General features: G+C 39.4%; 1 protein-coding gene across 1 annotated transcript in view; it reads right to left on the reverse strand.

Moving 5' to 3' along the window:
• Positions 1–24,157, reverse strand: part of GTF2F2 (general transcription factor IIF subunit 2) — an 87,000-nt gene extending 62,843 nt beyond the window's left edge. The window contains exons 1-5 of the mRNA XM_027649255.1: positions 24,015–24,157; positions 17,682–17,755; positions 17,174–17,192; positions 16,220–16,364; positions 8,059–8,097 (exon numbers count right to left, since the gene is read on the reverse strand). Of these exons, the coding sequence (XP_027505056.1) occupies positions 8,059–8,097; positions 16,220–16,364; positions 17,174–17,192; positions 17,682–17,755; positions 24,015–24,080 (343 nt within the window). The 5' untranslated portion in view covers positions 24,081–24,157. The remainder of the gene's footprint in view (positions 1–8,058; positions 8,098–16,219; positions 16,365–17,173; positions 17,193–17,681; positions 17,756–24,014) is intronic.
• Between the last annotated feature and the right edge of the window lie 1,580 nt (positions 24,158–25,737).

The following is a 25,737-nucleotide window of genomic DNA, read 5'->3' on the forward strand; positions in this document are numbered from 1 at the left end:
CAGTATCTCATCTTATCTATTTTGGGTAGAAGGGTCATGTTGCCCTTACTCTGTTGATTCAAGAATCAGGATTGGGGATGAAGAGGACATGTTAACTTGGGTATATAACAAAATAAATATTATTTTCCTAGGCTAGATCATCTTTGCTAAATAACTATTACATAATCCTAATTTTGTCTCCTGCCCTGCAACACAGGGCAGATTCATAGGAAAGTGACTAATAGTTAAAAACCTGAAGGAATTTTTATACGAAGAGAGAGGCTTGCATAATCCACTGGGTTGAAACAAAATCAATAAATGAGACACAAGAAATTTAGGATCAGAAAAAATAACATTATGGGGTTTATTTTTGAAATAGACACTCTGTAACTCCTGTGCAGTGGTATATCACAGAGAACATTGTCTCAAAACACTGCCTCTGCAGATCATCACCATTCACAACAAAATGCCAGAAAACAAGCAGTGTGGCAAGGACTGGGGAAGCTAGGAGGAAGATGTATGATGATACCTGAGGAATGTGGATGAGCAAGCACTCAGAAAAAGAAACTGCAGTTGCCTTTCTTTCTGCAAGAAATTGTGTAATATTCTGTAGAACTAAACAGTTGATTGCTTTTCCTAAAAACGTGTATAGTAGGAGTATCACACACAGCTAATGCAACAGTCTCCCAAGAAGCTGTTTCTACTGGCGCTGGTAACAGTTGAACATCATTGCCATTATCATTTAACACCATGTTTGTTCATTTTAAGCTTCAGAAAAGAATACTGCTCTGCCAGTTCAGAAACAAAACTGAGCTGGTACAACAAATATAGCTGTAAACAGCATCTACTAATTTAAAACACTATTATGACACAATGATATGCAAGTTCAACATGTTAAGATTTCAAAACCAAGTAGTTAGAAGATGACTGTTATAAATTGAGTCATTCTGAATGTCTGTAAACTTCTCCGGGTAATGCTAAAAATTACAACAATATTGCCTTGTTTGTTTGCAAATTTTGCCAACGGTGTGACTTTGGGGGACATAACCTTGGTTTACAGAGAGTTCAGGAAGGCCACCATCCTTGTGGTCGTTAAAGGGGCATTCCACTAGTTCCACCCCAAGCATTATTTCAATTATGTGAAAAGCTAGATCTCCATGCTTTTCCAGGATGTATCTTTTTTTTTTGCCTTTGCCACTGCCCCACCCCAAGCTTTCAGCAGCAGCTTTGTCCCAGGCATGGAAAGCCTAGCCAAAAGGCAGCATAACACTTTCTTACTCACATCTCCTGAAGAGAGATTTGGCATTGTGTGTAAGGGGGTGGCACTTCACCTGTCGCAGAAGCGCAACAAGGAGATGAGAATTCTAATTTAAAAACCCAAGGCTGCTTGCTGGGGAAACACCCCAGAAAGATGAGGTCCAAGGGACTTGCTAGAGTCTGGAGTCTGATGCTCAGTGAAGTTTGCACTGCTGGACTCCCCGAGCTGTGAGGATGGGGAGGGAGTAGTGTGGTGAGAGAGCCTACAATACCTGAGCACCATTAGATGAAAAGGAAGGCAACTGGTGTTACCTGAGGGTCTTGGGTTTATGGAGAAGGCAGATACCCACACAGTGCAACACTGAGGTTGTACAAGTAAGGTCTAATAATCCTGAAATTAACAAATAAATAACGGGGAAAAAAAGTTTTTAAAAAATTCTCTTTTGACTTTTCATATATCAGGTTTCAAAGAGGCAATTTTCTGTATTGTAGCAGAAGTCAGAGGAATTAACTCTTAAAACTTTGTTAATAGAAAACTTTGAGCTACAAATCTACTGCTGCAGCTCCATAGAAGGCTGCTTGTTAGCTCCTAGGGGGTTCTTGATTTTGTACCATAGGGAACAGATGAAGTGAAAAAAAAAGAACAGGTCAGAGGAGGGTACAGACTTTCTCAATCAGGAAGAAAAAAATAAGCACACAAACTAGCAATGAAGGCTAAGCATCAGACAATGTAAACAGAACAAACAACTGTGAACACCAAACCCAGTCATTTATTGCCTCTCTACTACTTAAATAAAGCCTTTGGCAAGTATTAGGGATAAAGCAGTACATTTTCTCAATGCTGAAACTGGTAATCTCAGAGGAGACAAATTAAAGGTCCTGCCAGGCAGGTTGATAAGAGTCAGATGAACAGAGAAAAACGTGCTCTTAAGTTAGGAGTCTCATCAATACTAATGTTATCTAAGGCCTGCAGCATTTACCAGGTCTTGTGATATTTCCAACACATTTTCTAAAATGAACTGCAATAAAGTTCTTTCCCAACAGGAAGAAATGTAACATGTAGGCTATTTTATGCCTTCTAATATGAAGTCCACCTCCATAACTTTTCTGCCATGCAGAGATTACGATTTCTAGGTTTGCCGACACAGTACAGGGCAAGACAACCTGCATGAGTAAGACAATATGCAGTAGCACAGCTACACATTGTTCCTGCTCCTGTATCACCCCTGATATCGGCAAGATACTGGGGCTGAAAAGGCCTTATAAGCTCAGGAAGAGCACCAATGAGCTCTGACAGACTGTGTCCAGGCTGAAACATACAGAAAGCTCAGATTCTACTGCACTACAGCTTACAGTGTTCTTGTAGCTGCAGTCAGCAAAGGTAGAAATAAATGACTCTTAGAAGAGCTGTTCTTGCCTTTGCCTTCATTGCCTTCCCCCAGAAAAGCTACTTCCATGGTTAAAAAGAAGAAAGAACTGGAACTTCTGTAACAACAGAACAGAACTAGGTGGAAGGGGGGCAGGGACGGGACAGGAGAATAAGAGCCTGAGAGTAAGAGAACTGTATCAGACTAAATGCCTGCTGCTTTGCTCAACATCACGACTCCAGCAGCACAGTGGTCACAACTGAATATCCACAAAGAAGTGCAGTCATGTATGATTCACCTACTGGGTATGCATCCCAGTGTCCACCTGGCTTTTGTGGCTCGAGGTCTCTTAAACCCAACGTCCTCTCAATCTTAGTACCATTTGGTGGACTTTAATTGACAAGAAGCTCAAGGTAACCCAGCAATGTGCACTCACAGTCCAGAAAGCCAACCGTATCCTGAGCTGCATCAAAAGAGGGGCGATGAGCAGGTCGATGGAGGTAATTCTGCCCTTCTCCACTCCCTTGAAACCCCAGATGGAATACTACTTCCAGCCCTGGTGGCCCCAACATAAGAAGGACATAGATCTGTTGGAGCAAGCCCAGAGAAGGGCCATTAAAATGCTGAGAGAGCTGCAGCCCTCTTCTATGAAGACAGACTGAAGGAGATGCAGTTGCTCAGCCTGGAGAAGAGAAGGCTCCAGGGAGACCTTAGAGTAGCCTTCGAGTACCTAAAGAAGGCTACAACAGAACTGGAGAGGGACTTTTTGTAAGGGCATGTAGTGATAGGACAAGAGGCAAAGGCTTTAAACAGAAAGAGGGTAGATTTATATATATTAGGAAGAATATCTTTACTGTCAGGGTGATGACACATTGGGACAGGTTGCCCAGAGAAGTTGTGAATGCCACATCCCTGGAAGTGTTCCACACCAGGCTGCACAGGGCTTTGAGCAACCTTGACTAGTGGAAGGTGTCCCTGCCCCTGACAGGGGAATTGGAACTTGATGATCTTCAAGGTTCCTTCCAACTCAAACCATTTTAACATTCTGTGATCTTCTTTCACACATCTTTTTGGTCTCCTCTAAGGTTGTGTACACCTTTAGCAAATACCACCTTCATGTCCACATCTTCTGTCAAGGAATTCAATTGCTCACTTACATTCTGCATGCAGAACTACCTCATTTTATTTACTTTGAAATTGCCTCCTGCTAGGAGACAACTGCTACTCGCCAGTCTTGTTTCTCTGCTCCTTTGATCCATCATTCAAGGCTCTAATTTGCAATACTGCAAAGGTCTGAACCCATCCAATGTGATCATGCTGGTAGGTGGGTGAACTGCAGTAATCAGCAAAATCCCTCATAGAAGACAAACACAATTTGTGAAGTCACAGTCTGCCACGCCAGGCATGGCTGACATTCCTGGGATTTCTCAAGAGCCATAAGTGAAAACCAAGAACTCTGATACGAGCCAAAAGCACACTTCTGCTTAGTTCAGTACTTCAACAAGCTCGACTTGGACATCACTGAAGGACAGAACAGCATTGTGGGATTAACTCCCACTGTTTTGTATCAGGTCCTGTTCTCAGGGTGGCGACTGTATGACAACAAATACATCAGTTCGCTCAGACAAACATAAATGTTGGAATATTCATACAGTATACTGAAACAAATAGCCAGACTCTAAGGACGCCAAGGATATTTATGCAAATTCTTATAAAATTTAACTTCAGTTAGTGCTGACCTAAATTAAATCCATATCCTTTTTGTTGTTGTACTAGTGCACCTTCCCTGTTCCTCCACAACATTTATTATAACCAGTATGATATACCTTAAAGCAGAAATTGTTACTTGTGTTTCAACAGCTACAAATGGAGTCTCACTGATTACAACTCCTGGAAAAGTACCGGAAAGCTTGTATTTTAAGTTTTGTTGTATTTACCTGCCAACAAAATCAGTTATATTTCCAAGACACAAACAGTTCCTGTGGCTTGAAAATGGCAGAATCCATATTTAAGTTATCTTCAACACTGAGTTTCAAGCTAGTAGTTAAATTAAGGATTACTGTTTTACTCCTCTTGACAATCATTTTTCATTTAGAGTTTCACTTTTGAAGTATTATTAATGTATTTTAACTGCTTGAAAGAGGATAAACTCAAATGTACATTGAGCAGCTTTATATAGCCCCACGTTATAACATAAGAACTCTGTGCCTTTAACAAAAAATTGCTGATTTTATCACATGAAGTTTAGTGTTCTATCATAGTGCTTACACTGAGTTTCAAATATTCCAACACATGTATAAACAACACATGAATCCTTTTTTTTTATTACATCAAAAAATTAAGTAAGTGTGATCTACAGACAATTCAAATGTTGTATATTTTTGTCTGCAGACAAACAAGTACATTCACAATTGGTAAAATTGTGAATAAAAATAAGTCATTATAAATAAATAGGTTATTACAAATAAGTTATTGTAAATAAGTCAATAAGTAAGTTCATACTGTACTGTCTGTCTACATGCTCAAAGCTTAGGCAACACTATATACTCAGTTCCTGCACAAGCAACTTCCACTTAACACACTTCCACAAGGACAGCACCTCTTTACATTTGCTGTTACATGAGAATGCATGCCTTTACTGTATCATTCCTAACAGACCGTACAGGCTCAGAGCAGCAGCTTTTGGGTATTTTTATTGGGGGGAGGGAGCAGGTCACACTTTATATTGGCACAAATGCTTGGTTTTCACAGCTTCTGTCACCACTGACAGCACTTACAGGTAGGTGCAAGCAACGCCATAAACAAACAAGAGCTACATACATATATTTGGATTTAAAATCACTTGCTCATCATCATACGTGATCAAGCAAAGCCAATTCTTAATTCTCTTTTCCTTTAGCTACATGTGTAGCTTGCTACATTCCTTTCACATTTAACATAAACCAGCCTTCAGGCACTAAACAACACTGCTTTAATCATCAAGCACTGTTTATATCACAAGCACTAAACAAATAGGATTTCTGTGTGGAAAAGTGATCTAAAATGATAATATGCAAAAGGAGTTCAACATTAGTTTAAGTAAACTTCTTACACATACATCTTGATTCTTGCATATTTTGACTGTAACCATAGCATCATTTGAGATATTATGGATACTAAAATTTACATGGGCTCAATCAAGAGGAACATTTCACAGAGGGAAAATCCATGAGACCCTGTTAAATAATACACCATCACCCCCAGCTCTGGTTCTCTCTGAACTGTGAATCATTAAAGGCTGGAAGAAGCTGGAATAGATTGCCCAGAGAGGTGGTAATATGCCTCATCACTGGAAACATTTAAGGTCAGGTTGGACAGGGATCTGAGCAACCTGATCCAGTCAAAGATGACCCCTGCTCACTACAGGGGGTTGGACTAGGTGGGTTTTACATTGCCTGTCTCCAAATGTTTATGAAGTAAAGTAGCAACACTGGTACTATCTTCCCTTTTATAAGTGGTTTACAACCATCCCAATAATAAATGTGATTTAAAATATCATACGTAATACTAATGATTTATGACATAAGTTTAACAATGTAAAAATGTGAAGAAATTTTTTTAAGGATATAAATCAAACAACTTCTGAATGTTATTAATCTCATTTACTGCCTTTACTTTCTAGCTACAAATGAACCTCACACAGTTGTATTACAGTAATACCCAAAAGTTTTGTTTCTAAAATATTAAATATATGTATCATATGATATTAATTTATCATATAATTTATTGTTGTCTTTTATTTATGTAATTATTTATTATATACTACATATAAATTTAATGTTTAATGTTAATATTTATATACATGTAATATATAACATAAATACCAATAAATTATATATATAGTATATAATAAAATGCTACATAAATACATGAAAGACATCATCTTCGCCTCAGAAGTACTTGTTGTAGGCCAGGATAAAGTAGATTACCAGAAAAACGGAGTACTCAATTATCTGAATTACTTGAGAGGTAGTTTGGTAAAGGTCATCTGAGTTCCACAACAATTTTGAGGAAAAAAGTGAGTAAGCAAATAATCACAACTGACTGTTAAGAATCCTTTACACGCCCCAGGGTAACCCACTACCATCACTAAGAAGCTGAATCCACAGCCAGCTTGATTCCACCAAATGAGTTTAGTACTCATCTTGTCAGCATATTTAAACAGCACACAGTAATTCATTCTTCTGGCTGAAGCAAAAAAAAAAACAACTAAACACGTGGCCACCTTACACAATATTCACAGAACAAGGACGAGGCACCAAGAGTAAAGAGCAGACAATTCAATAATTCAAAACCAAACCGAAACAGAATAAACAAACCACAAAACCCAAGCAAAACCAAGGGTGCATTCCTAAAACTACAAAACAACCAAATGTAAGTATCAAAATTCTGATTCATTTTAGCAGTTAAACGTTCAATATCTATTTTACCTGAGTCATTACATAGCAGTGAGTCTGTTTCCAAGTGGTATAAAGTACTAATTTTTAGAAACTAGCCCTTCATAACCTTAAAACCACACGACAATTAACACAGAATCAGACTGAACAGGTTTTACCAAGTAATTGAGAAAAACTGCAAGCTATAAAAAACACCCTGGATTCAGTACAAGTCTAAAGCCTTTAACATTTCTAACACTAGTCTTTTGACATGCTTGAGCCAGTGTAATAAAAGGCATCTCAATTTTACAAAGAATTCCCTACAAGAGAAAAGAAAACTCAAACCCTACTTCTAGCCAGACACAAAGTATACACTTGTGATAACATTTGATCCTGAAATACCATTCAAAAGAAGTCAAACATTGGAAAAAGCAGATATCTCTAAGTGCCCAAAACAGTACTTTCAAGAAGACATTTTGAACGCCCACTAGCATTAGTCTTACATTTAGGAATTGCTTTTAAGAAAGGTAGGGGTGTGAGATTCTTCCCACCCATCTCCTATCTGTGCAATTAGCACTTTCGAGTGCCATCCCACTCCCAATACTATTTAATATGTGTGCATCAGAGATAAAACCTAATCTTTATGGACTGCTTTTATGACTGCTTAGTTTATGCAATTGAAACAGAATAACAAAACATCTGGAAGTTTGCTACAAACTTTCCAATCAAAAAGAAAGAATTCAAAGTAAAAAATACATACAAGGAACCTAAGTAAAAGAGTTGAGAAATAAATAAAACAATCCAAAGAACATTTCTAAACCTCTCCCTTCTCATTTTATTCCCCTTGGTTTAAATAAAAAATGTTAATAATTTAAGCTTTTGGTCACAGCAGATAACCAGTTTATCAAGTTATTTTTCAATTTTATGGTATTCCACTAGATATTAAAAAAAAGAATTTTTTTTTTAATCTACCATCTTTTTTTAAAGTAAAACTGAAAAGTAATTTTTGTAAGTGCTTCAAAGAAAGTGTCCATACTCACCAGCACTGCCACTTTCCGATTTTTCTTCTGATTGGCTTTCTGAAAAAAAAAATAAACAAAAAAGGAATCAACGTTTCTGTTTTGTTTATTCGAAATTACATCTGAAAAGTGGGTTGCAAAGCAAAGAATGATAAATTACGACAAAATCATAATCACTGGACTTGATTAATATTTACAAATTTACCTTCTGAAGAATAATTTGCCACTAGGAGCAACAAAAGAAGTCCTTTAGTGCCCAAATTCAAAATGAGAGAAATGAAAGAACTCTATTACACGTCTGAGGTCTGCAAGAATGAAGCTATATATTTATGCAAAATCAGTAGTAAGATTATGCTTAAGCGAAGTACATTATTAATCTATCTCACTGGTCAGCCTAGATAAAACAAATATAATTTTTGTATATTAAAAAAATAATCAAGGTTTTGCAAAAGAATGCTCTTAATAGGCACTAGGTAGATTTTTGAACTTGATCAACCTTTTCTCTACTCTTTTTACAGACCACGCAAAAATTTATTTCTTCAACCTTACTCCTTTCTGGTTGTTTGTTGTCTTAGCTTAAAAAGACAAAAATGTTTGCAAAGGAGGGCAGGTTAGGGAGAAACAAGAAACCAAACTGCTCCAAGTTATTCTAACTTTGAAATTAAGAGGCTTCAGGTGAAAGGTGTGGAAAAGAAAAATAACAGCTCTTTATTAACATATATATAACAAATCCAAATAAGCAACAGTGGTGCAATCAAAACTTTCAAAACAAGTCCTGCTTTCCCAGGTGGTGGCCTCTGTGGCTCCCTGTGAGATTCACGGGCTGTCCACGGGCTGTTCCCGGCAGCTCAACAACTGCTCACAGCCACAAGAGCGATGGTGGCTCCACGGTAAAAAATGAAGGGAGTTTCTCTTTTCAAACCTATAACATTTGTCCTCAAATGGTACCACATTATAGCCCATTTTATCTGTTTGTCAAGTATTTGTACTTGTCAAGTACACCAAATACACATAATCTGAAACATCACCTCTTCCACAGAGCAGAGAATCTTAAGTATGTAAGAAGGAGAAACAGACACAGTGCTGCAGAGTGACTTGCTGAACTATTATCACTCAGGTGAATGGCAGAGTCAGATTCAGAAACAGTTTTCTGCAACAAATTCCAATCCCACATTTCAAGAAATGGCAGACGGTAGATGTATTTTGGTGAACTGAGTTCTAACACTTACACAGTCCTATGAAATTAAACCCCTACATAAATTTGTCAAGCTTATACTTGACTGTTCCTCCTATATTTCTTCTTTTTACACATCTTCTAAGGCAGAGGATATAAAGAACATTTTCACCTACCCAAAATACAGTTAAAAATGGTAAAATATACTTGTCTTTGGCTTTCAACTCAAACAAGTCACAGCTATTTACTTACAGACAAAACTGAATTACTGCTCTAACTCAAAGACTAATTTTTTAGTTCAGTTAGGTTGATCATTTCTGCCACTTATAGGCTGAGTATTAACAGAATTGAAAACAAGAAATATTTTAAAAAATCTTTTTCTTGCCACTGATTCTTGCTGGCTTTCAAGTCTGATGTCCCTCTTTTCTCACTGAGATTGCTGACAATCTTAGCAGATCAATTTTAGCAAATCTAAAAACCAGTCTGCCACCAATCTCTTTCTTTATACCAGGTGGCTGTTGTTGGTCTCAGCAACTGAAGGCATCTGCTTTTTCAATCAGAAACCATCACTATATAGTCTCCTCCGAGCTATGAGCCTTCATAAAGTGAGTAAAGATTCCTGATAACTTTCAGATATACATGCAGGATAGCCTGTTTGCAGAAAACCCTGCATTTTCTTGTTGACACTATTTTTGGTGTGTATTTAGCACAATTACATCATAAAGTTATTACCCAACCAATACCCTAACTCAATGGTAACTTAATTAAGGAAACATTCAGTACACAAGATGCAAAGAGGATTTAATGAAGAACATACAAACATACCAAGATATGAACACCTGTCTAGACTGAGATGTGAGATACAGCTGGGTTTAAAGCTGTTTCATTTCTAACTCTGTTTCAATGGAAGATCAGTCACCTAGCCAAAACTATAGCCAAAGACATCACACTTAAACATTGCTAATAGCATCTCTGATTCAAATAACAATAAATGTATATTATGTCTACAGGGAGAGTGTACTTGTCACAGATAAAGGTCAACGGGTTGGGGTTGGTTAGTTGGGTTTTTTGGTTGTTGTTGGGGGGTTTTTGCTGTTGTTGTGGTGACAGGGTGTTGGGATATTGTTTTTTACATGCACATCCCTGAAACTGAAAAAAACAAAGATATTTTAAGTCAATAAAGCAGGCAGAAAGACTATTCTCATCACAGTGAGCTCATTCTAACATACCATATAATTTGTGTGTCATATCCTCAATTGTTTAAATTTGTGTAGAAATTAACAGTCTGCAGTTTTAATAACAGAAATGAAAATAAGATTAGCTTATCCCTGCCAGCCAGCTGAGCCTCCTTTACAGTAATTTTTTAGTCATCCAACATGCATATAAAGTAATTAAATAAATATAACTTCCACTTTTTTTGCCATGGAGAAGGGGTATGATGTAAGCAGTTACAATTGTCTTCTAAATGGACTTTTTGACACAATAATACACACAAAATTTTGAGCCATCAAAATGATATCTGTAATTAGACTAGCTTGAGTCACACATTCTTCTCTTCTGATCACAGGTTTCACCTTTATGATCCTCAAAAATATTCAGAAGTTTGCATAAATGCCAGAGATCTGAAAGGCTGCTGTTATTTCTATTTCTTTTGATCGTGAGGCTGCTGATAGGTTTTCTGTTTCTGCTAACAGTCCACAAAAGACTAAAGTACACAACGGAACAAAGAAACATTAAATAAGATCCCAAAGTGTTTTGCAGACTGGAATATGTGGTTAAGTGACAGCCTGAACAGAGACAATTGGGAAGTACCGTTATAGTAGACAGGTAAACACCAAAACCCCTCAGCAGGCTGTGCTAAGATGGCGAAACAGCGAGGGTGTTTATTTCCCAAGTAACAGTTTGATGAGGAACTTCAGAATTCAAACATTTATCTAACAAGAGTGGAAGTAGTATTACAAGGCATCAAGATTCTGAGTACTATGTATTTTACTGAAAATAATTAAGTGTAATTAAAGAAGTAGCTGCTTGAATGAAAGATTTTCATTAGTGTTTCTTCCCTTCACATTACTTTAATGGCTGGATATATCCAATACGTAAAAATACATATATACAAAATACAGAATAAAAACCTCTGAATATCCATTTTCACTGAATACAATTGCACATTGTACATTATACGGCAGGTGTGATTCATGTACAAACTCAGAAAAGGTCCTTTTGTATATGAGAAGCTGCATAAAGGGAAAAAAAACAACAATTCAAAACAGTGGGAGAATTTTCGAGGAATGTGGGAATAAAGAAGCTGTTCTAAGGTATATAGGTGGAGTTATGTGTTTTACTGAACAAGAATACAAAAGAAAAAAATCTAATGTCATGAATTGAGTTTCTGAAAGAGAAGACTCAGAAAACAGAAGAAAAACACAATGCTAAAAGACAGAAATGTTCTGCGAAGCATGAAACACTGAGACAATCCATGCATGAATGCTGCTCAGAAGCAAAGCTCTGGCAGGTATTCTGTCAATGGAATTCTCTGAACATGTTTTACTTTCAGTAAGATTGAAAGAGCATGAAAGACTTTAAAGACACAAAAACAGACATTAAGGCAATCCCACTTATGAAGGGGGAGTTGGGAAGATATATTCAAAATTTCAATAAAATGAATCATCTCACCCAACTTTACAGAAATATCTTATACTTTATTTGTGTCTACAGTGTAAAATCTTCTTCTCCACCTATCAGTCCTTTACAGTTCGGGATGCAATTGCTTGCCAAGGTCTGCGTTTTCCCAAGTCACATTAGTAGCACATTTTTCCAAAAAAGAGGTCAGTAAGAAACATTTATCATTATCTCTAACAAAGCTGCATTTTTCATTTATATTTAGATCCTGCAAACCTAAACTACATGCTGGCAGAAAAATTAAGCATCAGGCAATTAAAGCAGGAAGGGAACTAATTTAAAATCACAATCAGAAATGTTTGCTGTTAAATGTTTAACAAAAGAGTCTTCCTCTTCCTTCAACCAAGAAAGAAACTGTTAAATTATAGCACTACCTTATGCCAGGGTGTCTGCTAGTAGGAAGCTCAGAAAACAATTTTAACCAAATATACTCTATATACCAGGCCCATGAATTGCCCCTAGATAATTTGTAGCTATACATAAGATAGATTCCTTTTATTCAATACATTAAAATATAAGCAAGATGCTCTCCTTTCCACCCACCCCAAAAATTACAGCTATGATAGCTGATGACAAAGAAAAAATAAAATGACTGGAAGCACAAATAGCATTGTTGCATAGCAACTGTTGATGTACATATGGTCATGTTTATGGAACAGAATGTAGTTCATATTTAATGCAGAAATAATACTGAAACCAGCCTCGACAGCAAGACCTAGACAGTAAGAGACGACTGTGCTTCAGATCCCTCTGCAGACATGAAGGAAGCCACACTTCCCACCAGCTTTGCTATCCTGATGCTCAGGAACACCATCCCGCAGGCCTTAGTGATCGACCCAGCAACGAAGACAATGCAATGTCTCACACGTGCAAACAGCCTTGCAAAGGAAGTAGGAACTACTACTTTCAGACTATATTGTACTACTCTGTATTACTCACTGGAGCTATTTCAAAATACAAAAACAGGAAAAGAAAAGAAACGGGAGAAAACCCCAGAGTTACTCCAAACAGAACGTGCAGCATGTGCGGATAGACCAGATTTTTAATAGTATCTGGGATGGGAGCCATTTTATCCAGCTTTATATTAGCTCAGATCTAGTACATACACTGCAGAAGACCAAAAAACCAATTCATTAGGTGTTGGACATACCAAACTTCACTTCAGAAAAGTCTGCTGCTGTCCATTAACTAATACAGGACACCCAGACATGCAGAGGTTTACAGTGAAAGAACTAAAGGATTTCTTCCAGTAAAACAGGTATTAGAAGCAAGCTCAGTTAAGACAGAGCAAAGCAAAACTCATAGAATATCCATTCAGAAGTCTAGAAATTACATCATACAGAAAATATTAAATTACTTGTCAAATTTGATCTTTTTTGCTTGCTCTAAATGACCTGATGAGTCGATGTGAAGTGCTGAATTATCCAGAATATGTGAACTCCCTGCAGCGTCTTCCAAAATTACAACATACTTCAGAAAGACCATAAGAAAGACACTACAACATAAGGATCACAGGATTAAAGGACTGTACACAGAATAGATCTTAAGGCATTCAATATGCTCAAAAAAACGAGTGGGGGGGGAATAAAACACAAATGCACAAATAAACCGCACCCTCTGCAAAATAAAACAAACTGCTTTATGCCATTTGCTCCATTTTAGGTAAATTCAGTCCTCAAGAAGGACTGAGAGCAATGGCGCATGAAGCACTTTTTTATTCATATTTCATTTGCCTAATTTCCAAGATGCATCCTTCCAGATGCATGACATCTGCAGTTCCATACCAGCTTAATCTCTGGCCCACGGTTCAAACCAGCATATTGCTTCTGTTACATGGTACACTTCACAAAAGGAAGAGGAATAGGATCACCAATGCTTTTCAGAAAAAAATGTGCTAATTATAATATGAAGACAAGTACTAAGTCTGTGAACCTACAAATTAATGAACTTCAACTTCCTATGACTGTCTCTTACTGTGGATTGACTGATGTGCAAAGATGTGTAAGGTTTTTTTGAGTGTTTTTCCATGGTTGATATAAATATAGTGGGTTTTTCCATGTGGCATGGAAAACAGGGTAGCAGCCTTTCTTTCAGCTGGGATATCCATACAGTTTCAGTCCACTCTTCAGACACCTATTTTCACACTAGTCACAATTCACTATGAAATTTGTTGAAATTAGTCATGGAGCTCAAAACATACTGGTGATACACATTTAAAAACACAAGTATGGCTGCGGAAACACAGTGTCAGTAAGGAATCTGAATGGAATTTGGAATATTTGTGCCACATTCATTTTTACAAGCAAAAGAAGTCAGGCAAGAAAAGCACAATAAAGTTTATGTCTGATTGCACTCTCAACACCAACTCAAACACAAGAGCAAGAGATTTTAGCCATTTTGCATCCAAACCAGTTCCATGAAAACTCACTGACTGTATGTCAGGCTTGCTAATCTCAAGCAAAACCAATTTTGACAAGGTCTATGCTTATTCAGTGCTTCATTCCAAACATTTCTCATGTCACTAACTACACTTTGCTCTCAATTAAAATAATAACTTCTACTCAGTAGATCCATAGTCCTCGAATAACATTTTCTGGTTGCTGAGAAATGCAAAATTTTTAACTGATTAAATAAAAAGACTGGACAGGTTCTGAGTATGTAAAAGTTTTGAGACACTGGTATTAACAGATGATAGAACAGAGATAAATGGGCATCTTCTAACTACCACATAACGACTTTCATTCCAACTGATGACAAATACTCCACATTCCAGGTAAGCATCAGCACTCACTGCAGTTTAAGTTACTGTTAGAGGTTTCTGAAGCAATATTTTGTATCAAAAGTGTCTTGGGATTTGCAGCAAACATGCACAAGTCACTGAATGTATATTCTAAACACATCTTCAAACCTAAAATCTCTTTCTTTTGTTAAGCATTCTAAGGTTGAGGCATAGAGAAAGGAAAAAGGATGAGGTACTACTAAAATGCTTGGAAAATTCTTGAAAACTTGCTGCCTGTCTCTTTCCGCATTTGTAATCTATGAATTACAAACTCCAGCATTTTTAAAAAGTTGCAAGTCATACACAGAAAAATACAAATTTTTTAAAGTGAAAAACCAATAACACCATCACATTAATTTCAGAGAAAGGGATAACAAATGAAAAGCCCCTACGTTGTATCATAAGTGCTTTTATACCTAAACACAACTGAGACAGCCAAGCTACTTGTACCTTAATATCTCACTGCTCAGTCATTAAAGCTTTAAAATAGATTTTTAAAAGGAGATGGTCAAACCTACTAAGTATTGTAAGTCTGTCCTATGAGTTACAATTCTCCTTCCTTCATTTATTTATCACACTGACATCACAGCAATTACTTGCCAGCCTATGAACATCAAAAAAATCAGAAGCTGGTCACGCTGTAGTTTGCTGCTCTGCAGAAGACAGAGGTAACAAACAATACTAGTATATTTGTCTTCTGGAAACACTGAAACCTACATTCCTGAAACTGGGATACCTTCTGCAGACAATGAGATATGCTCTGCAGACACCTGCCTTCTCTCTCTAACATCCAGAACTTGCTCATGTAATTCCAGTAGAAAACCTTTCCGCATAAGGGACTTATATACAAGGCAGTCTGCTGAACTTACTGTACAGTATAACACTACCATGTCTCTTAAGTCTGACATGCAGTTTAGGGCACACAACCTTGAATATCCTAATCACTCATACAGCTACTGATCTGAAATTAAGGCAGGCATCTGAAATCCAGTAAGAAAAACTATAACCTCACTGCTGCACTGTTTGGTTATTATGACCTTATTAAGCTTTAATACACTTAAACCATGTATATACTTCCAGAAAATGTGCTGAACAGATGTGTTTATTGTTCAAATGCATCTGTTCAACTGGATAGAGGAAAAATCAGCATTCTTATAAAACCCTATTCACAGCAGAGACCAACTCAAGGAGAAAAAGAAATACTAGTTCATCTCAAAAACACATAGGAACACGGAAACATTTTTTGCAGTGAAAACCCCAAACGGGAATGTACACAATGTACTGCACTCTATATTGCACTCCACACTGTTCTCTTCAGCAGACCCACAGCTGAACTGTACATGATAACCCTTTGTGAAGAACATAAATCAGTTGCTCAACCACACGAAGAAAAGAGACAGCAGACACAAAAAAATCCAACAGTGCTATGTATGCAGACAGCAACAAAACAGAGCCAAAACCTTACTTCCAAGTCTTCTTCTTTTACAGCATTGAGTTTATTGAAATCATAAATAATGGAATCATAACAAATAACTTTAATTCTAACTTACCTACTGGAGTTTCTGTGAACACAGTTAAGGTCTGTCCTCCCACACTTTGCAAAAGAAATGGATGTTCCCTTGGTGCACTGACTGAAGCAGGTTTTCCTCCAATATCATTGATGCTTGCAAGATCTTCATTCAAAGTAAATGACACCTAACAGTCACAATTGCCAGAGTGTTACTAAACAGACTCAATTACACTGTTTTTTCTAGTTACAGGGAAACAAAAAGAGAGAAAATACAAGTAGCATAGCACATTTCCATTTCAAAAACATAAAAAGTGGGATAAGAGTCCTACATTAATCTCTTGTTGAAATACAGAATTCAAAGCTTTCATGTACTTAATAAAATTTACTCAAATTTTAAAAAATTGTAAATTACCTCCTCCTTAAGTCAGAGAACAATTTGATTAAAATGTAAGGCATAATAAGTTTTCAGCCATTGCTCAGTATGAGTGCTTAAAAATGTTTCACACAGCCAGCTGAGTTCCAGAAAAAGTGCTCAAGTATCACAACAAGTGTTATTAGCCTGGGACTCCTGAATTTCATACAGCCTGGAAGAGATTTAAACATGGCTCCTTTGCTAAGGAGTGGGGGGCTGGGTAACCAGAATCACAGGTCACAGAAAGAAACTTGAAGAGGGATTTTTCAGACCAGCACTGTGTGCTTCTCCTGTGCATTCAACTTAGCCTTTAGCACTAACACATCTCAAAACGTTTAGAAAGAAAGAATGTCATCACTATGACTGCTGCTTACAGATGGGTAAACAAACTGAGGGAACTGACAGACCAGATGGAAGTCCCACAGTAAGTCTACAGGCAGAACTACTAGCAGAATTCTCTCCTCCTGATTCTATGTACAGGTGTAACAAAAAATATGTGACATTAGAAACCAACATGTTCTAAACAATTTTTAGAATTCAAAATATAAACATTTATAGTCTTTTTAATTAGTAAATACTCACTTCCGTTCTTCCTTGATTTCTGCAAAAGAAAATATTTAAATATTTAATAAGTATATAAATATTTAAAATATTTAACAACGTTTCCATAACCTAATTCCTCAAGTTTAGCTTTCCCGATAAAAAAGAAAATTCAAATTCTAGTTTTGTTACTCATCTTCACTCCTGAGCTGCTCAACATTTTTTTTATTCTGGTGCCCAAGAATACACGTGAAAAGTCAGCACATGAGAACAGAAGCAGCAAAACAGCACATGTAAGTTAAAGAAAATTCTCCAGTTACATTTCTTAGGTTTAAGAAACCAAACATCATGTAATGGGATACAGTGACTCCCTAGCATAGTTTTGTACAATTTATATTCCTAATCATACACGAGCAAGTACCATTCAGGTATCAGAGAAATAGGTACATTGTTGGCAAGAAACTGGATTACGTATTACAATAGCTGCAACTATTGTTGCAGGTAACTTCTTCTAAGAAATTCAACTAGTAAAGGTATAGTAAAGGCTTACTTGACAATCCTTAGTTTTCCCACTTCACCTCTTCCTGAAGCTTTATTCCACTGTTGTGACAGGTATTTGGGGACCTAATCAAAGAAGACAGATTTCACAAAAAGCAGATTTTAAAATTCTGTATTAGTTGTGTATGTGTATATTCTTCAAATGCTTTTACCCTGACCACTTCAGAACGAAGTATGAGGTAAATGTAGTAGATAATATAGAGTCATAGAATGGTTTGGGTTGGAAAGGGCCTTAATAGTCATCTAAGCCCAATCTTCCTGCAATGAGCAGGGACATCTGCAACCAGATCAGGTTGCTCAAAGCCTCATCCAACCTGACCTTGAATGTTTCCACAACTTCTCTGGGCAACCTCTGCCTGTGTTTCACTAGCCCCATCATAAAACATTTCTTCCTTACATGTAGTCTAAATCTACCTTCCTTTCACTTAAAACTAGTATTCCTTGTCCAACTGCCAGAGGCACTACTAAAGTCTGACCCCATCTGTCTTACCAGGCCCCTTCAGGTACCTGAAGGCTGCTATAAGGTCTCCCTGGAGCCTTCCCTCCTTCAGGCTGAACAACTCCAGCCCCTCTACCCCTTCTTCACAGAAGAGGTGCTCCAGTCCTCTAATCATTCTAGTGGCCCTTCTCCGTACTTGATCCAACAGGTCCACATCCTTCTTATGATGGGGGACCTAGAGCTCCAGGTGGGATTTCACCAGAGTAGAGGGGCAGAATCACCTCCCTTGCCCTGCTGGTCATGCTGCTTTTGACGCAGCCCAGGACACAGTTGGCCTTCTGGACTGCAAGTGCACGTTGCTGAGTCATGTCCAGCCCCTTTGGTCCAGAAGAACCAAAGTTCTTCTCCGTATGGTTGCTCTCGATCCCTTCATCCCTCAGCCTGTATTGATCCTGGGGATTGACCTGACCCAGGTGCAGGGCCTTGCAGTTGGCCTTGTTGAACTTCATGAGGTTCACACGAGCCCACTTCCCAAGCAGTTATATATATACATATGTTCTGCTAGGGAGACAAAGGGTATAACAAAAATAAGGTTGGCATAGAGTCCCAAATGAGGGAAAAATCTTATAATAACTTGAATCTCAAATACTATTATCCAATCATGAAAGGCAGAAAAAGATCGGCATCATATTTTTAAACTAAGTAGTCTCTATTTTTTATGAGGTAAAACTATACTTTTAAATATTTATTAGAACTTATAATCTCTCCAGGAAAAAAAAAAAACATGAACCAAACAATCACAGTGATGAGAATTTAGAGAATTACAAGTCAGAGACCAAAAGGTGCCTCTGAAGGGAAGGCTTAGAGTTTGGAAACCTCAGAAATGCTGAGCAGCAGATCACAGCCCCACTCTACGAGATGTCCATTTTGCCAACAGCAGAACTACCTGAGGCAAATCTGCCTCCCATCACTCATTCCCACACCTCCACTGTATGGGGAAAAGTCTTTGTGCAGTTGGTCATTATACAGAAAACAGACCGATCTGGCTGGGAGATGTGGGGGACTTCCATGTTTTAGCTGTGCTGATTTTGTATTTAGTGGGTGGAACAACCAAATGAGCTTCCCAACCCATTTTCCTGAACAGTTGCACAAATTAGAGGTCAGTGCAGGGACAGGAATAAGGAGGCCTGCTTAACGTGACACATTCGAGAATTAAAAGCTGTTCCAGTGATGTTAAATCACCTACACACAAATTCCTTCAGTTACAAAGATTTTGGTATCTGCAGCATCGATTGACCTGGGCTCATAATGGACAATAAAGGCCTCTGGGAAGCAGCGTGCTCTTCAGAACTTTGCAGCAATGTTCTTTACTGTACAGCAAAGCTTACTGTGGCTCACACAGTCCATAGCTACTGAAAACATCTGTGCTTACGTAGAAAAAAGGTGTGAGGCACAGCCAATGAGAGACACACTAAGCTATGCGCGTGGCATTTTCTGTTTCAAGCAGTAAAGAAGCACTTTGAAGTCTGACTTTGGTCTTGCATAGAATAAAACTAAGCCAAGTTTCACAACAGAGCTGAGAAGGCAAAGATGATGTTCCAAGAACTTGTTGACAAAAAGAAACCTGCTAACTTCCTAAAGCTCAAATTAATTTAACAATAACTTTGCATTTACCTGTTCTTCAAAAACTCCAGAAGATATCCTGGAACTGGTGTTTAGCACTTTCCTTTAGACTCACAGCACTCCATAAAGTACTGTGGAATAACTAGAAAATCCAGATGTCCTCCAACTGTTCAGACTAACTGAATGTCAGTCCAGGTTCCCATAAAGTTCAGACACTGGGTCAGAAATACCACAAAAGCACAATAGAGAGCCATCAACTGGCACCATCTATTAATATATAATTTTTCACAGTTTTCAAAGTAGTAATTTCCTACAGCAGATTCCACACCAGATCAGATATAATTCTTTTTCTAAGGCCAAGATAAATGCTATGACATGTGCTCAAGCTGACTCAATAGAAATATTATTATGTACTTGCACCTAACCTGTATTTAAGTTATACTGCCAGGTAATAAGGCAGACGCACATTCAGTGTGAGTGCACAAGGAGTAAAGGACAGTCATGCTGTTAAAATCACTGACTTGCTATATTCAGACAGGAAATTTATTCAGATTAAGAGGTGGCAGATCAATCATGCTTTTTTCAGTTGCAAGGGAAACAGCCTCAAAGAGTGCATTTAATCATCTTTCTGCTGGCCTACCTGCAATCAAGGGCTATGCACAGAAAGACAAAGGGTTATGAAGGACTGTGATCAAAGGATTACTTCTAGCTATCCACAGATACTTCAGATAAAACCAGACAGTACTCACAAAACCACATAATAAACTCTGGAATACCACACTAATGACATGAACAATTACAGGAAAGATTAAATAAAGTCTTACACGCTGTCGACATCTTATTTTGCCCCTTTTTCCTAACTTCAGCATAATAAAAGTTTAACTTATGGAGAAAAGTCAGTTTTCAAACTCAACACTTCCTGAAAGAGCATATGGAAAACAAGAGCAACCTGCTTTTACAGAGCAGAATTTCCAAAGATCTCACAACAGGATTAAGGCTACTGAACGTTTTCAAGACAAGAGGCCTTTATTCTGAGGTTTGTTGGTAAGAATACTCTTCTCTCAAAAAAAATATACACTTTAATCACTAGAACAAATCTGACGTACTAAGGAGCATCACTTCAAGACCTCTTCACACTGCTGCTTTCCTCTTGCTACTCACATTGCACAAACACGCTCAGGCTCCAGTACACAATGCACCCTGCAGACAGTGTATGACATGAGGGCCGCTGCTTCACACATCTTTCAGCTTATTCACAGCTTCCTATCCACCTTCAAGAGAAAACACAAAAGTAGCCCCTATCTGTAACAAACTACTTCCACTTTTCTATAAGAAACTAAATTAGCTCTTTCTCTATATAGCAATCCATATGCAGTGTGTACATCAGAAACTGAGTAAGGCTGCTGTCAGGTTCTATGTTTCAATTTTCCTTTGAACATACAAAAATAATTACATAAAGATATCATCTTTCTAACTATAGATAAGTGCAGCACATTAAATAAAAAAAACCTGACCAACACACAGGGAATAAAAATTGACAATTCTACCAGCTAACACTAAATGGGCTTCACTTTACCACAAGTACATAACTAAAAGTTCTTATAGTATTTCTCTATATTGGCTTTCACTGGAAACACAGAAAAAAATCCAGTTGCTTTCTGGACTTGTACTAAAGCAACTTGCTCTCTTTATGGTACCTCCTTTTACTGCTCATGTTTTTAAAACACTCATCAATGCATTTTTATTGCCTGTTAAGTAGTCTCCCTGGAATAATTCCCATGCTAGCACAATGCATGCTAAAAGGAAATCAAATAAGTCAGGTTTTTTATTCCATCAGAACTGATTGCTCCCTCCCTCTAAGGAAGAATAAATTCAGCCTCATTATCCCAGCTAGTGAAGACAGTACCTGTACTGTGCCTCTAAGTGTTTTAGAAATCCTACTAACAAGGATGATTGTTTCGAAGTTCAAGTCTGAAGGAAATCAAAGGATAAAATCGTGCATGTCCCTTGTTATGGTCCATCAGTGTTAGCAACATTTTAATATTTTTTTATTATCACTATTATACAAGAAGACAGACAAATTATAAGCTCAGAACACATACTCGAAGGATTACATTAACACTTACTTGGAAGAGTAATCTTTAAGCGTTCGTTTTAGTCCCATTTTCTCATTAAACCAGGCAGCACTCTCTACTCAGAGTGGTACCAACTGTAAGCAGGCATGTGCCTGAAAATTCCTGGCTTGCTTTAAGAAACATCAAACTGTATCAGACTAGAGGACAAGCAAGTTTAGTGTCCTGTCTCCAAATGCAGCCAACAGCAGATACCAGGAGAAAATACGAAGAAAAGATATTTCCCCAGCATGTTCTTCTAATTTCTAGGATGTTTTAGCAGACTTGGGTTATGGCAGCATATTTATTTTTAATCTCTCAATTCAATTTTCTTGCCTGAACTTGATTTGAGCTTCTGCAATTTTGAAATTCACAACTTCTTATTGCAACACGTTTCAAAATTTAACTAGATATTGTGCAAAATGGTACCTGCTTTGTTTGCTCCAAGCCGCATCAGCTGAATTAATCTGACACACCTCTAATTCTTGTGTTCAAAATTACTCTTTCCTATTTATTTTTGCCTATTCACTTCTTCCTTGTCCACACATGACATTACTTACTACTTCAGATCTCTATAAGATCTCCAAACTTGCCAACCTGAAAGGTAATAACATATTTAGGAGCTCCCTCCACAGCCATCATTCCTTGTTTCCAAGACCATCCCTGGTACTCTCCTCTGTACTGTTTCTAGGTCACTGTACACTTTCCACAGTGGGGAGGACGAGACCACAAATACATAGAGCATTCCAAACAGAGGCAACATGATGGTGCAATAACATTTTCTCTTTTGTTTTCTGTATCCTTTGTAATCACGTCCAATGTTCACTCTGCTCATCTGACATGACATTCCTAGAGTTACCCACATATACTGAAAACGTAAATTTCTTCTTGAATGACAACAACCAGCCGAGACCAAACTGCTGTGTATGTATAACTAGGATAATGTTTCTCTCTGCACGTAGGATTAGATTTTTCAACTCTATCTGCCATTTTATCATCCTGTCACTCGGTGTATCATGATATACTTCTGCAGCTTTCTCCTGTCAGCTTTCCTTGATACTGCCTTGGATAGCTATTACAATTATAGCACTATGCAGCATTTATTGTGGTTTCATGACACTCAGGTGGCAGGACAAGACACACCAGAGACTCAAGTGTCATTACAAAAGAGGGAGACAGAGGCAGTGATCTGCCCACCAAAAATTCAGCAAATCAAGTCTGAAATTCCCCATCATTTATAAGGGCCATAATAAGATACTTTGGTAGCTGAAGTATGATGATGTCACGCCCCCCTCACCACCCAGGACCAGTATTTGGGTACCACCCTGTCCCCACAGGTTCTTTGAAGTGGATGGTCTGAGCCTGTTCCTAAAGGAGGAAGGAGAGGAAGCACCAGATGTGTGGCCCTGCATCAGACAGGTTTGATTTGATGATCTCAGTATCTTTTCATAGCCCCTTCACTACAGCTGTACTTCTCCAGCGCCAAAGGGAGCTGTAGTGACAAGATACTGACATTCACTTTCCTTACTGGTTTTTGGGGGTTTTTTGGGTTTTTTTGGGCACACTCAAACTCTCCTCAAGCCTCAGAGTTTTGGGGAAATAAAGTTACGTTGCCATGTTTGTTACTTGTAACAAAGCACCAGCCAAGGACAAGGACGAGATTTTTTACTGTGACGGCGGTGACACACTGGCACAGGTTGCCCAGGAAGGTTTGTGGCTGTCCCATCCCTGGAAGTGTTCAATGCCAGGCTCGATGTGGCCCTCAGCAACCTGGTCTAGAGACAGATATTCCTGCCCATGGCGGGGGAAGGGGGTGGGTTGGGGGGGGGTTGGGCCAGATAACCGTTAAAGCCCATCCCAACCCCTTCACATTCCACGATTCTATGACGGCCCCCGGTACCCAACTTTCCCTGCGGTGCTTCCTTCACTCAGCACGTATCCGGGCCCAGTCCCGCGCTGTCCTCGAGAAAAGGCACCGGGAGGGGGCGGCTGCCCCGGGGCACAGGGCAAGCCTGACGCGGGCAGCCCCGGTCTCAGGCTGCGGGACCCGCCGGCAGCCACCCTGAGCACAGTGGGGCGGGGACGAACGGAGGGGCCCGGCCGTCACAGGCCGCGCTGGGCCGGGCCCGCGGGCGCGCCGGCGGCTCCTCACCTTCACCAGCCACATGCCCGTGTTCTGCTTGGCGCCGGTGAGGTCTAGCTCGGCCCTGTCGCTCATGGCGGGGCCGGGCGGGCACAGCGCGGGCCGATCCGGCAGCGAGAGAGGCGGCAGCAGAGCACACCCGGCAAACGGCGGCCCGCGGCGGACAAACCTCCTCCTCTCGCACTACGCGGCGGGGCGGGCCCTCACTGTGTCCGTCCGGGCCACGGGTTCGAGTCCCCGCCCTGGCGGGGCCGCGAGGAGGGGCGGTTCCGGTGGCGGCCGCAGGAAGTTGCAGAATCACGCAATCACAGAATATTCTGAGTTGGGAGGGACCCTCAAGGATGATCGAGTCCAACTCCTGGCCCTGCACAGGACATCCCCAGGAATCCCACCATGTGCCTGAGAGTGTTGTCCAAACACTTCTTGAACTCTGTCAGGCTTGGTGCTGTGACCACTTCCCTGGGGAGCCTGTTCCAGTGCCCAGCCACCTTCTGGCTGAAAAACCTGTCGCAGTATCCAACCTAAATCTCCACTAACTCAGTTTCAGGCCATTCCGTCTGGTCCTACTAGAGCTCACCACAGAGAAGAGATCAGTGCCTGCCCCTCCGCTTCCTCTCATGAGGAAGTTGTAGACTGCAATGAGGTCTCCCCTCAGTCTCTTCTTCTCCAGGCTGAACACACCAAGTGACCTCACCTGCTCCTTATACAGCTTCCCCTCTAGGCGCTCCATCACCTCAGTAGCCCTCCTTTGGACACTCCCGAGTAGCTTTATACCATTATCTTGTGGTTCCCAAAACTCCACCCAGATTAAAGATGAGGCTGCCCCAGTACAGGGTAGAGTGGGAAGTTATTCTCTCCCTGTACAGGAAAAGTTATCCAAGCACACTGAAGAACAACAGCAGCATGCAAAATGATCTAGGGGAACTGGAGGAGCAGCCTGGAGAGAGGAGGCATGGCCATGACAGTACTCTTCTGTGTGAAAGGGAAATGGCCGGTAGAGGACCAGCTCCCAGGAAAGGGGTCAGAGCATCATGGTGTGCCCAAAGGTCACAAAAGTCAGGAAAACACAGTTGGTGAATTGCTTTCTATGGATAAAAAGTAAGGAATTAAGCTTAGCTTTCCACAAAAGGAACTCATGGTCTAGTGTTGGAACAGGGTGTTTGAAGGTTGGATAGTGTCTCGAACACTGAAAATGTTCTGTATCAGGAGAGAGCAAGTGCCTGCCCATCCTGCTTTGAGGTGGGGCGTATTTGGCTTAGAAAAACCTCTCTAAGTCCTTACTTTATGACTGTCCCTATGTATGGGGAAGTTTTCCTCTTTGCAATTTGAACTTGTTATTTCTCTTCTATCCATTGTGTTCACAAGAAAGGCATGGACCTTGGTTGGTTCTCACGTTGCCCAGAGAAGCTGTGGATGCCCCATCCCTGGCAGTGTTCAAGGCCAGATTGGACAGGGCCCTGAGCAACTTCGTCTAGTGGGTGGCATCCCTTCCCATGTCAGAGAGGTTGGAACTAGATGATCTTTAAGGTCCCTTCCAACCAAAACCACTCTATGATCCCGTGATTCTATGGCATAGAAAGCATTTTATTGCCTTCCTCTCTGCAGTTTTACTTTATCCCTTCACTGAGATATTTCCCTTTGGTTTGCCTCCACTTATAGTAAATAACCCCAGTTCGTTCAGCTCTGCCTCATAGGTCATATTTTCTAGACCTCTGGTCATGCCCATTGTTCT

Source organism: Corapipo altera, unplaced genomic scaffold, assembly GCF_003945725.1.
Source record: "Corapipo altera isolate COAL_440 unplaced genomic scaffold, ASM394572v1 0, whole genome shotgun sequence".
Classification (NCBI taxonomy): Eukaryota; Metazoa; Chordata; class Aves; order Passeriformes; family Pipridae; genus Corapipo; species Corapipo altera.